The 15,545-nt window shown below is 33.3% G+C and overlaps 1 protein-coding gene across 2 annotated transcripts in view; it reads left to right on the top strand.

Annotated features, from left to right (window-relative positions):
- The window catches only part of LRRC40 (leucine rich repeat containing 40), a 47,389-nt gene that overhangs the window by 27,169 nt on the left and 4,675 nt on the right, over window positions 1–15,545 (top strand). Inside the window, exons 9-13 of one of the 2 annotated variants that reach the window (XM_021678109.1) lie at window positions 58–103; window positions 5,282–5,387; window positions 8,847–8,954; window positions 11,304–11,414; window positions 13,838–13,915. In XM_021678109.1, coding sequence (XP_021533784.1) covers window positions 58–103; window positions 5,282–5,387; window positions 8,847–8,954; window positions 11,304–11,414; window positions 13,838–13,915 — 449 coding nt within the window. The remainder of the gene's footprint in view (window positions 1–57; window positions 104–5,281; window positions 5,388–8,846; window positions 8,955–11,303; window positions 11,415–13,837; window positions 13,916–15,545) is intronic. The other variant, XM_021678110.1, reaches the window with a different exon arrangement.

Genomic DNA, 15,545 nt, shown 5'->3' with positions numbered 1-15,545 from the left:
TCTATGAAACTGCAAGGTATATCTTGGTGAATATGTGTCTTCTCTCCACCTTTTCAGAAAGGAACCCAAGAAGTCTTAAAATATCTGCGAAGCAAGATTAAAGGTGCTTTTCTATTTTTTTCCTATATTTTGAAGGATAGTATGAAAGGCGGTGAAGTGCTAACAGTACATAAATTTACATATATTTTGGGTGTAAATAATTAGAGGAAATGGTCCCTGGCAGGTGTGGTTCTAATTCTGAATCCATACAGGTCATAAATATGCTGAAGTTATAAAAACATCCTTAAATTCACAATAATAATATTTTTTCCTTAATTTCTTTGATTTGTGTTACAGTATATCAATTGGAAAATATAACAAAGATTCAGTAAGCATCCTAGTGCTTTAATTTTGAAAAAAAAGAGCAAAACTTGACTTTTATGATATAGTATATGAATGCTATTGACTGGGAAGTATATTAATAGTTATTTGAATATCTGCTTCATGCATAGTTTTGCTAAGTTCTGACAAGTATAAAGATAAAACACATTTTTCAGGATATGTTAATTTAGCATGAATATGTACCAAAAGAGAAAATGATACTATATATTTAATTTTTAATGCTTCACTAAAGTGTACTATATCCCAATTTTTATTTTATGTATATCAGTGTAGAATACACTAGAGTATTAAAAAAAATTCAGCTATACTAGTGTATTGCTGCACAACAAACACTCTACAACTGAGTGGCTAAATACAGCAACTGTTAATTTAGCTCATGACTCTGTTGGTTATGCACAGCCTAACCTAGCACCATATTGCCAGTCAGTGTATGTTAAATGAATAAGATAATTACATACTTCAGCAGTTTTCATTTTCCACCTTGACCTTCAAATAAATTAACGTAATTTTCTAAGACTCTTAGTTCCTGCCAATCAAGGAGTTTCCTTTCTTTTCCAGGTGTGCTTTCTCTTCCAGAAAAATTTAATTATTATGATATGAGTCAGAAGTCATATCAGAATAATAAAAAAAAATTTTAAAGACTTAATTTTTTTAGAGTAGTTTTAGGTTTACAATGAAATTGAGAGGAAGGTACAGATATTTCCCATATATCCTCTGCCCCCACACATGCATAGCCTCCCCCATTTATCAAAATCATTTACCTGAATGGTACATTTTTTTTTACCACGGATGAGCCTGCGTTGACACATCATAATGGTGTAGTATATTCTATGGATTTGGACAACTGATACATATTCCCCATTGTAATATCATACAAAGTATTTTCAGTGCCCTAAAAATCTTCTGTGATCTGCCTATTTATCCTGTTACCCCCTCAATCACTCCATATCTGGCAACCATTAATCTTTTTCTTGTTTCCATAGTTTTGCCTTTTCCAGAATGTCGTGTAATTGGAATCTTTCAGATTGACTTCTTTCACTTTGTAGTACACATTTAAGTGTCCTCCATGCTTTTCATGGTCTGATAGTTCATTTTTCTTAGGACTGAATAACCTATTGTCTAGATGTACTATAGTTTATTTATTTACCCTACTAAAGCATATGTTGGTTGCTTCCAAGTATTGGCAGTTATGAATAAATCTAATTCTTTTTTGCATGTGGATTTCCTGATGTTTCAGCACCATTTGTGGAAAAGACCATCTTTACTCCCATTATATTTATTGCCTTTGTTCCTTTGTCAAAGATGAGTTGACTGTATTTATGGAGGTCTATTTATGGGCTCTCTGTTCTGTTCTATTGATCTATTTGTTGTTTTGTCAGCTTCACACTGTCTCAGTTACAGTAGCTTTATAGTAAGTCTTCAAGTTGAATAGTGCCAGTCTTCCAACTTCGTTGTTCTCCAATCAATATTGTGTTGGCCATTTTGAGTCTTTTGCTGCTTTATATAAATTTTAGAATCAGTTTGTCACTATCCACAAAATAATTTGCTGGGATTTTGATTGAGATTGCATTGAATCTATAGATCAAGTAGGGAAGAAGGGACATCTTGACTTTATTGAGACCTTTTATCCATGAGTATGGACTGTCTCTCCATTTATTTAGTTATTTGATTTCATTCATCAGAGTTTTATAGTTTTCCTCATAGACTCTTATACATATTTTGTCATATTTATATATAAGTATTTCATTTGGGGGATGCTAATGTAATTAGTATTGTGTTTTTAATTTCAGATTCTACTTATTATTGATATAAAGGAAAGCAATTTTATATATTAACCTTGTATCCTGCAACCTTACTATAATCTCTTAGTAGTTTCAGGTTTTTCTTGTCACATCTTTTAGATTTTCTACCTATGATCATGTCATCTGTGAACAAAGACTATTTTATGTCCTCCTTCCCAATTTATATACTTTTAATTTCATTTCCTTACTGTATGGCATTAACAAGGACATTTCAGTATGATGTTCAGAAAGAGTGGTGGTGAGAGGGGGTATCCTTACCTTGTACCTAACCTTAGGGGGAAAGCTTCAAGCTTCTCACTGTTAAGTATGATGTGAGTTTTAGGTTTTTTGTAGAAAAAACTGAGAGTTTTTATCATAAAGGAGTGTTAGTGTTTATTTATGCATCTATTGATATGACCATATAATTTTTCTTTTTTTAGCCTGTTGATGTGAAACATTACATTGATTGATTTTTGAATGCTGAACTAGACTTAAATACCTGGGTTAAATCCCACTTAGTCACAGTGTATAATTTTTAAAATACTTTTTTAATATTCAACTTGCTAGTATTTTGTTGAGGAATTTTGCATGTATGTTCATGAGAGATCCTTTGCCCAGTTTTTAATTTTTTTAATCTTTTTATTATTGAGTCATAGTAGTTCGTTATGCATTCTGGATAGAAATGTCTTGTTGGATACATGATTTGCAAGTATTTTCTAGTCCTTTGTGGGTTTGTTTTTTCATTTCTTGGTGGTGTCCTTTGAAATACAAAAGGTGTTTTTTATCTTAATTTTGATGAAGTCAATTTATTTTTTCTTTTTCTTTTTTGCTTACACTTTTGGTTTCATGTCTAAAAATCCTTTGCAAAAACCTGTTTTATGAAAATTGTTTCCTGTATTTTCTTCTATGAGTTTTATACTTTTGTTCTAACATTTAAGTACTTGATCCATTTTGAGTTGATTTTTATATATGGTATGAGATAAGGATCCAGTTTAATTCTTCTGCATGTGGCTATCCAGTTTCCTTGTACCATTTGTTGAAAATACTATTCTTCCCTCATTGAGTGGTGGTGTCATTTTTGTTGAAAATCATTTGACCAGAAATACAGGGTTCATTCTGAACTCTCAATTTTATTCCATTGATCTGTATGTCTATCCTGTGCCAGTACCACAGTCTCTTGATTACCATTGATTTGTAGTAAATTTTGAAGTTGGGAAGGGTAAATCCTTTATTCTTTTTTCTCAGTCTTGTTTTAGCTATTGTGTGTTTCTTGCAATCCCACATGAATTTTAGAATCAGTTTGTTGATTTCTACAAAGAAGTCAGCTGGGATTCTGATAGGGATTACATTGAATCTGTAGATCAATTTAGGGAATATTGCCATCTTAAGTTTTTTAACTAAAAAGTCAGTAAATGTACATGGTAAAAAAAATTTCAACCGATATACAAGGATATATAATGAAAAGAAAGTCTATCTCTAGTATAGTCTCCTCCCAAGGGATAATGGGCTCCCTCTTTACATTCTTGATGCTGATTTTTTTTATTATTATTATGTTATGTCAATCACCATACATTACATCATTAGTTTTTGATGTGGTGTTCCATGATTCATTGTTTGCATATAACACCCAGTGCTCCATGCAGAACGTGCCCTCCTCAATACCCACCACCAGGCTAACCCATCCTCCCACGCCCCTTCCCTCTAGAACCCTCAGTTTGTTTTTCAGAGTCCATCGTCTCTCATGGTTCGTCTACCCCTCCGATTTCCCCCCCTTCATTCTTCCCCTCCTGCTATCTTCTTCTTCTTCTTCTTCTTCTTCTTTTTTTTTTTTTTAACATATAATATGATTATTAAAGGTAGCTCTTTGGAAAGTGTTGAGAATACTCATCTCAGTATGTTGTCATGCTAGTATACACGTATATTTAAAAAATAATGCTGGGTTTTGTTGCTGGTTTAATGTTTCCTATCTGCTGATGTAATTTGGCAATATATATTACATATTCTTTAAAATGACATAACCAAAATGCTAGGGTACTTCTAAATACCAAAGCATTTACTTAATACTAATAAATATTTTGATGTCTTTTATTTCTATTTGATACTGTCTTTTATTCTGTGCTTCTTCTATGAACAAAATATCCATATGATATTTGCATAAGAAATACTAGCTTAATGATATTGATTAGTGAATAATTGATGAGCTCCATGCAAGAGAAATATACTTCATAGTATTCAACAAATGTTCATTAAATGCCTGCTGGGCTGAAGCAAGATCAGAGATACTACTAATTGTTTTATGTTCTTTTGGTATGCCTTATGCTCTTAACGTATGATGAATGCTAGGACTATTTCATTTTTTTCACATTGTTGAAAATTAATAGTCTTATTTTACTTCTGTCTGGATGGCTTGAAGTCTCTTTTGCCAATAAGTCACAAAGCCATTTCTTTTTGATGTGTATGATTTATGTTTGTTTTGTTCTTTATACCATATGATGACAGTGTTAAAACAGTCTTTGGAAACTAGTGAGGGAGTTAATTGTGTGTGAGTGTGTAAGTATGCATGTATGTTAGTAATTTCTATTGAAAATAAAGTCTTGCATTTGCTGAAAAAAAACCTCTTAACATGAATAATGTACCAAAAGCTTACTCAATTATGTAAATGCCCCAGTTTCAAATGATCGAGGATAATCAGTTTTCATATGTCCTAACTCCGAAGAAGATAGGTGTGTGCCTATTTGATAGACATTTGTGGGAAGTAATATTTTTCCTTTGTTAACAAATTCTAATAGACCATATTATTTTTCTTAAGAGGAAGGATTAGTGTTATTGTTTCTTCTGAGAGATTGTAGTTATTTGAAGGTTCTTTCCTACTCCCAAATTTTCTTGGTAGGATTTATTAAAAGATTTTAAAGCCATATTATAATAGTTTTATCTATTTTCTATTAATTAAATATTAAATTCTAGACCTAGATTTGAGTTATTAGAAATAAAGTATATGACTAAAGACATTCTTACCAATAATATCTAGAAATCATGTATACCATTTTTATATATATTCAAGAATTTAAAAATGACTTTATATTATATATATTGGTTTCATATAACTTTTCTCTTGCCAGATGATGGACCTAGCCAAAGTGATTCTGTTGAGACTGCCATGACACTACCAAGTGAATCCAGAGTCAATGTACACGCTATCGTAACATTAAAAATATTAGACTATAGGTATGTAATTTTCTTTCTTTTTTTTTTTAAAAGATTTTATTTATTTATTTGACAGAGAGAGACACAGCGAGAGAGGGAATATAAGCAGAGGGAGTGGGGGAGGGAGAAGCAGGCTTCCCGCAGAGCAGGGAGCCCGATGTGGGACTCGATCCCAGGATCCTGGGATCAAACCTGAGCCGAAGGCAGACGCTTAACGACTGAGCCACCCAGGCGCCTGGTATGTAATTTTCTTAAACACTGCAGAACATATAGGAAACTTTGAGAAATAATCCTTCAGATAAAAGGAAAGTTGATGAGGAAGAATTCATCAGAGTGTATCAGTACTTGGAGTATTAGCAATTGCAAGAACAGTGATGAGATAAAAGCATATTAAAATTATAGTGAACTAAAATACCCTTCCTTCAGTGATTTGTGTTCATTATGCTTAAGAGAGAGATGTTTATTAATATTGACATTTTTATAATAAATAACATTTTATTATAAAATAAGAGTGAGAGTATTGTTTGGTAATAAAATTTTCTGACTCAGTAACCAGCATCAAGAGAGGATTTTATATTGGAGCATCTCTACTAGTAAATAAGAAATTAGTATCATTTAGTTAATGAAGACCTTAAGCAGGCAAAGCTTGAGAGATTTTACCCCATTAATACATCTAAGCCAAGTAATATGCCATAATAGTATTATGCTCTAGTACATATGTATTAAACCTGGAACAATTGGAATATTGGTATATAAATTGAGATAAAAGCCTAAAAATGTTTATATTATGGGAGTGTATTTGATTGGGGAAAGAAGATACCTATGCAAAGGTTGTTAAGTATTCTTTCAGTACTATCTGGGCAACAATGATAAAATTAACCCATACTGTCAGGGCTCCCACAGTGATTAGCTTATGTCTGGATATCATCTAATGAAAATACAAAAGGATACAGACTGAAGTTCAAGTCAGGTGACCAGAGTTATTCAGTTATCTAACAGTAAGCATCAGTGTCTGGCCTGTTTTCCTTAATGTGGCAGTAGGAACCACCTTCTCAGAGGTCAGGATACAGTTTCTATTTCTGATCTGTTGTTTCATTCACATTGTTTCCACCTCTAGTCTGACACTCTGATGTACGTAGAAATGCCTACTCTAAGCCAACTTCCTTCTTTGACACTGTAACACAAGATAGTACTCTTCCATATTTATATTTGTATCCCTCTTTTCTCAGAATAGATGGCAGCTTAGCATGTCTTCTCTTCCACATAATATACCCATTTATTCAGTAGACATTTTTGGAACCTACGAGGTTTCAAATCCTATGGTAGGTGTCATAATACACTGAATGATTATGAGACAGACTTGATTCCTGCCTTAGAATTTTTTTTCCTCTGCCTTTATTCCCTCAACCCTGAATGGATACGATTTATTGAGTCCCTATTCTATGCTGGGCACTATACTAGGTATTTTACATATGCTGTTGCTTTTAATCTTCCAAATAATCTATAATTTTATTCGAGATAACCATTCCCACTTTTTAAAGTCACAGATATCACAAAAGTGTTATAAAGAGCACTGAAGATCATACATCTTAGATTGTTTTGATTCTAAATTTATTGTAATTTATTTTCCTCGGAGATTTTAATTGAAAAGGAATATTCCATTTAAAATATAAATGAATTCCTTGGGGCGCCTGGGTGGCTCAGTTGGTTGAGCTGAGGCTGCCTTTGGCTCAGGTCATGATCCCAGGGTCCTGGGATCGAGCCCCACGTCGGGTTCCCTGCTCAGTGGGGAGGCTACTTCTCCCTCTCCCTCTGTCTGCCTCTCTGCCTACTTGTGCTCTCTTTCTATCTCTCTGTCAAATAAATAAATAAAATCTTTAAAAATAAATAAATAAAATATAAATGAATTCCCAATATCAAGGCATAAATGCTGTCAACTAAATTTTTTTTTTTTTTAAAGATTTTATTTATTTATTTGACAGAGGGAGACAGAGTGAGAGAGGGAACACAAGCAGGGTGAGGGGAGAGGGAGAAGCAGGCTTCCCGCAGAGCAGGGAGCCCGATGCGGGGCTCTATCCCAGGACCCTGGGATCATGACCTGAGCCGAAGGCAGACGCTTAACGACTGAGCCACCCAGGCGCCCCTGTCAACTAAATTTTTTTAAAGAGTGTGAATCTTCAATGTTTGATTACAGTAAATCAGTTCCCCATGATTTGAGCATTTCTCATTGAAAAGATAAAAATGCTACATTTGCACAAGAGAAAATAGAGCCCTACAACAGAGGTAGAAGGCATAAAAACTAAATTTAGGCTCTATTTACCTATCTGTATTACAATGCCTTTCTTACAGGTTCCTCTATATTGGACATTATATGTAATAATTGTTTTCTTGTTTATAAAGTCATAAATTTGGCATTCCATCAACAATATTTTTAAGTGGATGATGGATTAAGCATTGAAAATTGTAAAAGAAGAATGTGGGGACAAATGGCTAATTATAACATTAACAAATTTAACAGTCTGCAAATGTCAGAGTACTACTATACTTTCATTTAAGATTAAATGTATACTTTATTGAAAATCTTATTGAAAAGGAAATTTATTTACATTTATATTTGCAAAAGATCTGGCCCACATAACAATGAATAACTCTTCAGATTCTAATTTCACAGAACTGAGGTTAAGAGAAAGTGAATTTTAAAAAGGTCCTTAATGGTAAAACCAGGAATAGTTTAGTCTAAGGCCACTACCCTGTCTACCTTGTCACATGCTAAAGGAGAGAGAAATTGGCTTAGGTTATGAGAAACAGTTTAGTATAATGTTGAACTTTTATTTTTTTAAAGATTTTATTAATTAATTTGACAGAGCACAAGCAGGGGGAGCGCAGAGGGAGAGGGAGAAGCAGGTTCCCTGCTGAGCAGAGAGCCCAACCTGAGGCTCCATCCCAGAACCCTGAGATCGTGACCTGAGCCGAAGGCAGGCACTTAACCGACAGCCACCCAGGCGCCCCGATGTTGAACTTTTAAAAATGATTGTTCCCTTGTAGTTAACTATATAGCTACATAAAGTTGGCAGATAATCCCTGTTAGAAATGGGATAACAACAGTTTTAAAATTATAGATTTAGTTCTATTCTGAGGTAGAGGAATATACTTACTAATTATCCATTTAATATGATTTCTAAACATCTTAGACTCTGAAGATATATCTGGTTTTATTCACACTGAGTATGTGAATGCTCAGAAGGTATAGTACAATGTATTGTGATATGTTATGTTGTCTGAATTCTTAATGGTTAATATTTTGTGAGTTCGTAGGTTTTTCTGGCATTGTTTACAGAACTTCAAAGTGTTCTTCATAAGCAACTGCCTTGCTGCCTTGAAAACTCATAAAATCCTTGAGGGCCTTTAAAAGTGAAAAGTAATAATCATATCTTTCTGGACTACTAAGGATGATGCATTTTTAAACCATTTTTCATTTAGTGATAAACAAACAACTTTAATTCCTGATGAAGTATTTGATGCAGTAAAAAGCAACATTATCACTTCTGTTAACTTCAGTAAGAATCAGCTATGTGAAATTCCTAAAAGGTGAGAATTGTTCATGATGTCATTTCTATTAAGTTGTGACTCATTCTCAGTTGTGTTTGCATCTCAGTGACAAGAATAATTATTTTTCATAGTTTTTTAATTTGAAAGCATATGTAGAATTTTTTTCATTATTGATATTTGAGGGAGTTAGCAAAATTCACCTAAGTATTCTCTGAGACATATTAACATCAGTTCTGAGAGGTATATACATTTTTAAAAATTTGATTTCTTTTTCTTTTACATTTTAAACATGGAAAATTAGAATTATTAAATTATTAGAATTATTAGAATTATTAAAAGTATAAATTAACTTTTTCCATGTAATGAAATATTAAAGGAAAAGTTTTAGGACACCTTCCAAAGCTAGGTCCATGTGGATTAATAGGAATTTTCATTTTGGGCTTTATGTTAATGAATTGCCAAGCCACTGAATTTTTCACTGATAGTGAAATCAATAAAAACCCCAAATAATCCTCTTAATATTTTCCTCCCAGAAAAGGATTCTTTACTATCAAATATTAGAAGTCATGTGCATTGTACTTGTGCTGTTCAGTATGTCTTTGTTGGTATTAGTTACAGCAAAATCTTTAGGTTAGGAGAGAAAATTAGTATAATATTGACCTTTTTAAAATGATTGTTATCTTGCAGTAAACTATATACCCAAAGAAAGTTGACACATAAACTTGCCAATTAAAACAACAGTAGGGGAGACAGAATAGGGTAATGGTAAAGAACTTGGACAATGGAGTCAGTTGCATGTATCTATATCCCAGATCTGTGAGCTGTGTAGCTTTGGACAGGCTAACTAGCTGCTCTTAGTTTCCCTACCTATGAAGTAAAGATAATAAAGTATGTATTTTATAAGAATTAAATTAAATGACATAATCCACACAAAGCATTTAACCAGTGCCTAGCACTTAGTAAGCACTTAAGTACTTAAAAAAAAAAAGTGATTGGGAAAATAAAATGGCTTTCATCTGACCGTCAAAAACATTTTTTAGATGTTTAAAACTTTTAAACAGTCAGACAAACTTTAACTTGCTTTCTATTTTGCAGGGCATAGTTTGGAGAATATAGATCATAAAAGTAAATTAACTTCGAGATTCCATAGCAAAAGGAGATCTAGTTCTTCTCCTTCTCTCTTGTTTAAAGGGCTCTGAGGGCTTGACAGAAGAACTGAGCAGTTAGATTTGCTGTCAGGATAAGTTTGCATTGGGGATCCTGGATCAAAACTGGGAATGAAGATGGACACATCACCTTATTACTTATTTCTCATTTTACCTCACAATGTGGTAATTCATATGTAAAACAGTATGGTATTCTTTTATTGCCGTTATTTCATCATATTTTTGGCAATTTAGAGGGCCAAAGTAGAAAGATAGCAAGGACATACCTTGATCTAGAGAGTTTCTGAGTCATTTTCCTCTTTCTTAAATTTTTATTTCACAAGTCATACTTTTCACTATATGATTTCCTGATTGTGAAAATAATACTTATTCATAAAATTTTAGACAAAAGGAAGGGACAGATCATTTGTAGTCCCATCACTATTCTATTCATGGCACGTTTTATTTCAAACTGTTTCCCATTTAGAATTACATATACAATTTGTATCTTAACTGGTTAATTTGTCGTGTTTTCCTATGTTGTAAACAATACTTTTAAAATCTATCATATACTATAAGGTTGATTATGGCAATAAATAAAACAAAACATACTGTTTCTTTAGACCGGATTTCCAGAAGAATTATCTAAAGGAGTATGGCTCTCAATACATATATCCAAAAACTTTCCAAAGAAATTTTATCAGTTACATATCCAAACTCATCTTTCTTTAGCACAGCAGTTGATATTCTTTCTTTCATATAGTTTCATTTCTTGGTAAATCATATATACATTTTTTGTTCTTATAGTTAATAGTGTGCTTTAAAATTACTAAGGTTGATTAGGCTTACTTAGCAGTATTTAAGTCTTTCTCTTTAAGTCTTTGACTTAAGTTGCTTAGTCGTGACACTTACCAAACTAGGAATTAACTTAATGTTTTATTGCAGTCATGATTAATACAATGATAATTTGGACAAAAAATACTATACTTTAAAAATGTTGACGTATCATAGTTAAAAAACATTGTGAAGTACTCAGATACAGAGAATATTATATTATGCAGCCTAAAAGGAAACTACTATTATAGAATACAAACTAATTGAAATTTTTGTGAGAGAAGTAAAAGTTACAGAAAATCTTAATTAGCAAAAATAATATAGGATTTTTCCTTCTATGTCTGCTTGTAGTTTTGAAGTTCTGACAGTGAATTCAAGAGCTAACATCTTTAAATTATTTTTGTTTCAGGATTGTGGAACTGAAGGAAATGGTTTCTGATGTCAATCTCAGTTTTAATAAGCTTTCCTTTATATCCTTGGAATTATGTACGCTTCAAAAATTGACTTTTTTAGATCTCAGGTATTTATTGATGTTATTGCTTCACTTTTTCATTATAACTTGTCTTTGAGTTTTGCCTAACATTTGCTCTTTCCCTCATATTTCCTAAGTAAGTGTGGAAATTGCTCTTTAGTTTATTAATTACATTTTAGGACAGATCTAAAATTAAGCATTTAGGAAATACTTTAATCAAATATCTGTCATTTGTAAGCAGTTTATTTAAAATATTAGAAAATATTAACCCATTCTTTAAATTCATGCTTAATTAAGAAAAACTACAAATAACCCATGGAAAGTGTTTCCCGTTTTTCCTTTTCTGAAAGTAAATAGCATAAAACTCTCAAAATCCTATGCTGGCACAGCAGCTAGCGTGGCTTCTCTTAAAAAGAACCTATTTGGTTTTAAAATATTATAGTCAACATTCAAGGCCAGAAAGAAAGAAAAAGACCACCATGAATGGCAACAAAAGGAAAGAAACTGTTTAAGGCTCTGCAGGGGTAATAGGAAGTTTAATTTAAATAAATCCTAAGTTGAAGTGACAGGATCAGAATTGCCACAGTTCTTTGAGGGTAATAATAAATGACTCAGAGGTAGATAGTCAAGTATTTATTTGTTTGGGCTTTAAGTCTTTATTTGTAAGCTATAGCTCTATTATCTGCATTTCCGATGTGCTTTTAGTTTATTTAAGCTGTAGCTCCTCTTGCCCTGCGCAAGCAATAGGTAAATAACAGTAAGCTAAATTGTATCTGTTTAAGGATTTATTCTGCCTATAGAGACTTTTTTTTTTTTTTTTTTTTTGGCTTATGGGATTAAAGCAGATCTACTAATACTCCGCTCCTATTAAATGTAGACTTGCTTCTGTTTTGGGGTGGCAATTACACTGGCAAAGCAGTGTAAAACCACATTGTAGTTCAGTATTCATGGAGTAGAGAGAATGAATTCATGTACTTATTACTGCTCTCTTTATTTTTGTCCCATTCTTCAGTGTGTGTGTGTGTGTGTGTGTGTGTGTGTGTGTGTGTATGACACCGTCTATACCTTTAGGTTTCTAATTAAGTGACTAATGTACACTTTTATTTTTTTTTATTTTATTTTTATTTTATTTATTTTATTTATTTGACAGAGAGAGAGCGAGAGAGCACAAGTAGGGGGAGCAGCAGAGGGAGAGGGAGAAGCAGACTCCCCGCCGAGCAGGGACCCCGATGTGAGGCTTGATCCCAGGACCCTAAGATCTTGACCTGAGCCAAAGGCAGTTGCTTAACAGACTGAGCCACCCAGGCGCCCCTAATGTACACTTTCATATCTGATATCAGTAGGAAAAAGATAGAAACCAGCAGTAGGTTATTTGGTATAACTTAATAAAGACAATAACTGGAGAACAGTACAGAGAAAAGAAAACATAGGTGTAGAAAGTATGACTTAACATATTATTAGGCTTGACTTCTGAACACAAAGAAATTTAGAGAAAATTACCCATTTGTAATAGGTAGCCATCTAGTTGAATATAATTTTCTCACAAATATTTTCTATTGTAAGTAATTATATAAGCTCTAGAATCCTTCTGCCTTCTTGTTGTTAACCTTTCTTTTAACATTGTTCCAGATCCTTCTAACAATAAGTGAGATTCTGTTTACTGCCATGCTTCATTCTAAGATTCTTAAAAAATATATGCATTGTATAAATTGAAATTCTAAACTTAGAGTAGAAATGGACTGGCTTAATACCTATGTAGTAGAAAGCCCTAAATTTCTAAATATATAGAATCTCATCACTTTCCTGTTTCATTTTTTTTCATAAAATTTTACAGTTCTGCTTAGAGTAGAATTTCATGTCTGTATGCAAGATACATGTATTAAACACCAATCAAATATTTGTGGAATCAAATAATGTATACAGGCATGATCTCAAGGGCCCTATCTGTGAGAAGGATTGCTGAGATCACATTGAAGGAGATAAATGATTAGTTTACAGTGTTTGCCCTGTTAAATGTATTATTAAAGAGTTGGTTGCTTTATCAGTTGGTTGCGTATTGGTATTATTTGGATTTGGCACACTAATCAAATACCTGAGGCAGCTGACTGATTCAGAATTCTCAGGACTCAGGCTTAATGAGATCAGATCAAGGACTAACAAACCGAGCTACATAATTTTTTGTCTGATCAACACTTTATTTTTTCTTAAGATTTTATTTATTTATTTTGAGAGAATGCACATCAGAGAGAGAGAGCATGAGCAGAGGGGAGGGGCAGAGGGAGAGGGAGAAGCAGGCCCCCCTGAGCAGGGAGCCCAATGCGGGACTCGATCCCAGGACCCTGGGATCATGACCTGAGCCAGAGGCAAATGTTTAACCAACTGAGCCACCCAGGCACCCTGATCAACACTTTAATTATAAATTAAAGTTGTACAGATTTTCAACTTTGTAAATCTTTTTCTTTCCAATTTAGGAACAATTTTTTAAATTCTTTGCCTGAAGCAATGGAATCGTTGATAAGACTACAAACAATTAATCTTTCCTTTAACAGGTGAGAGACAGAGCAGACTAATCTGTGACTGAAGATTTTTATGTGGAGAATTTGTAGGTCTTAGAGAATACACTTAAAAGAGCCAAATAAAAAGGCCCCATGTGTTTACTTTATTTAAATATTCAAGTTTATTTTCACCTTATTCTACTTATAATTGAAAGTGATATTGCTTTCTTAGAGTTTTCACAGCTGATTATTTAGTAGACTTTTGTTCCTTTTAACAATTTTAAGAAACTTATAGCCCAGTAGGAAGACAAATATGTAAATAAATAATTATAATTGCTATGGTGAAAACACAGTGCATAGGTAAAGGTGTTTCCTGAGATTGCCTGAGGGCAGAGGAGATAGCATTGAAACTGAGACTTAAAAATTAGACATCAGCCAGACATGCAGGGATAGGGCATCCCAGGTGGGGCAAATGGCATGTACTAAGGCACAAACATATGAGAACATGGTGTGTTTGGGACACTTTAAGAAGTTTGATATGGCTCGGGACAAAAAGTGAGGGGGTAGAGGAGTAGAAATAACAAATGAAGTTGGGCATGTGAGCAGTAGCGAGTCCTGTCAGAGCTTTGTATGCCAACTAATAGATTTTATTCTGCAAACACTCTAAAGATACTGCTAATAATTAAGAGTAGCTAATATTTACTGGGGGTTTATTTGCTGGCACAGGACTAAGTGCATATATTAACTCATTTAATCCTCACAAAAGGTGGTTTCTGTCATGATGTTCATTTAAAAATCGAAGATTGGAAGTTAAGGAAATCCTCCTGAGCTTCTGTATAAAATGTCTCCATGTAGGTATTCTTCCTTAGGTCGCTTTTACTTCTTATGAAACAGAATTACTGCCAATATATTAAATAAATATTAGAGATTTATGTTTTGCTAAGGTTCACATAACTAGTACATTATAGCGATTCCAGATCTTGCCTCCAGCAATTGGGCTCTTAACAACTATGTCATTTGTTTCCTATAATGCAAGTTGATTCTGGTAACAATCTAAATATTAATAGCTAACATTTATGTACTGTATTCCAGCTGAAATATAATCATTCAGTCCTTATAACAAGTGTATAAGTTTAGTACTATTATTATTCCTCGTTTGCAATTAAGGAAGCAAAGGCACAGTGATGTGTCTAAAATATTGCCTATTTAAATTTTTGTTCTGTCTGCTTCATTATTGCTCATGGTTTCTCTTGTGTAGGTTATATAATTGTTGTCATTTTTAAAATGACACTTCTCAGATCTCTGCTAAGTTTTGTGAACTGAACTACCAGTTCTATATTGTCTATTGAGCTGTCAATCACATTGTCAAGTAATGTCTTAGGGAAGATGGCAAAAGCTAACCCTAACTTCTGTGTCAGCAGGTGAACTACGTGTTTTTAAATTACCTTGTTCATGCATTGGTGGGAAGAAGAGGAAGGACTGCTCTGGAGCAGTTTGGTCCCTCTGTACTCCTAGTCATTAACTCTCCAGTCCCTCTGGAACTTCAGAGCTGTCTTGAGTTTACACTTGCTATTGCTTTTTTCTTCTTTCTTTCTTTCTTTCTTTCTCTCTTTCTTTCTTTCTTTCTTTCTTTCTTTCTTCCTTCCTTCCTTCCTTCCTTCCTTCCTTCCTTCCTTCCTTCCTT

Source organism: Neomonachus schauinslandi, chromosome 4 (assembly GCF_002201575.2).
Source record: "Neomonachus schauinslandi chromosome 4, ASM220157v2, whole genome shotgun sequence".
NCBI classification, from domain to species: Eukaryota; Metazoa; Chordata; class Mammalia; order Carnivora; family Phocidae; genus Neomonachus; species Neomonachus schauinslandi.
The sequence above is the reverse complement of the archived record's forward strand: the minus strand, read 5'-3'. Positions and strand labels throughout refer to the sequence as shown.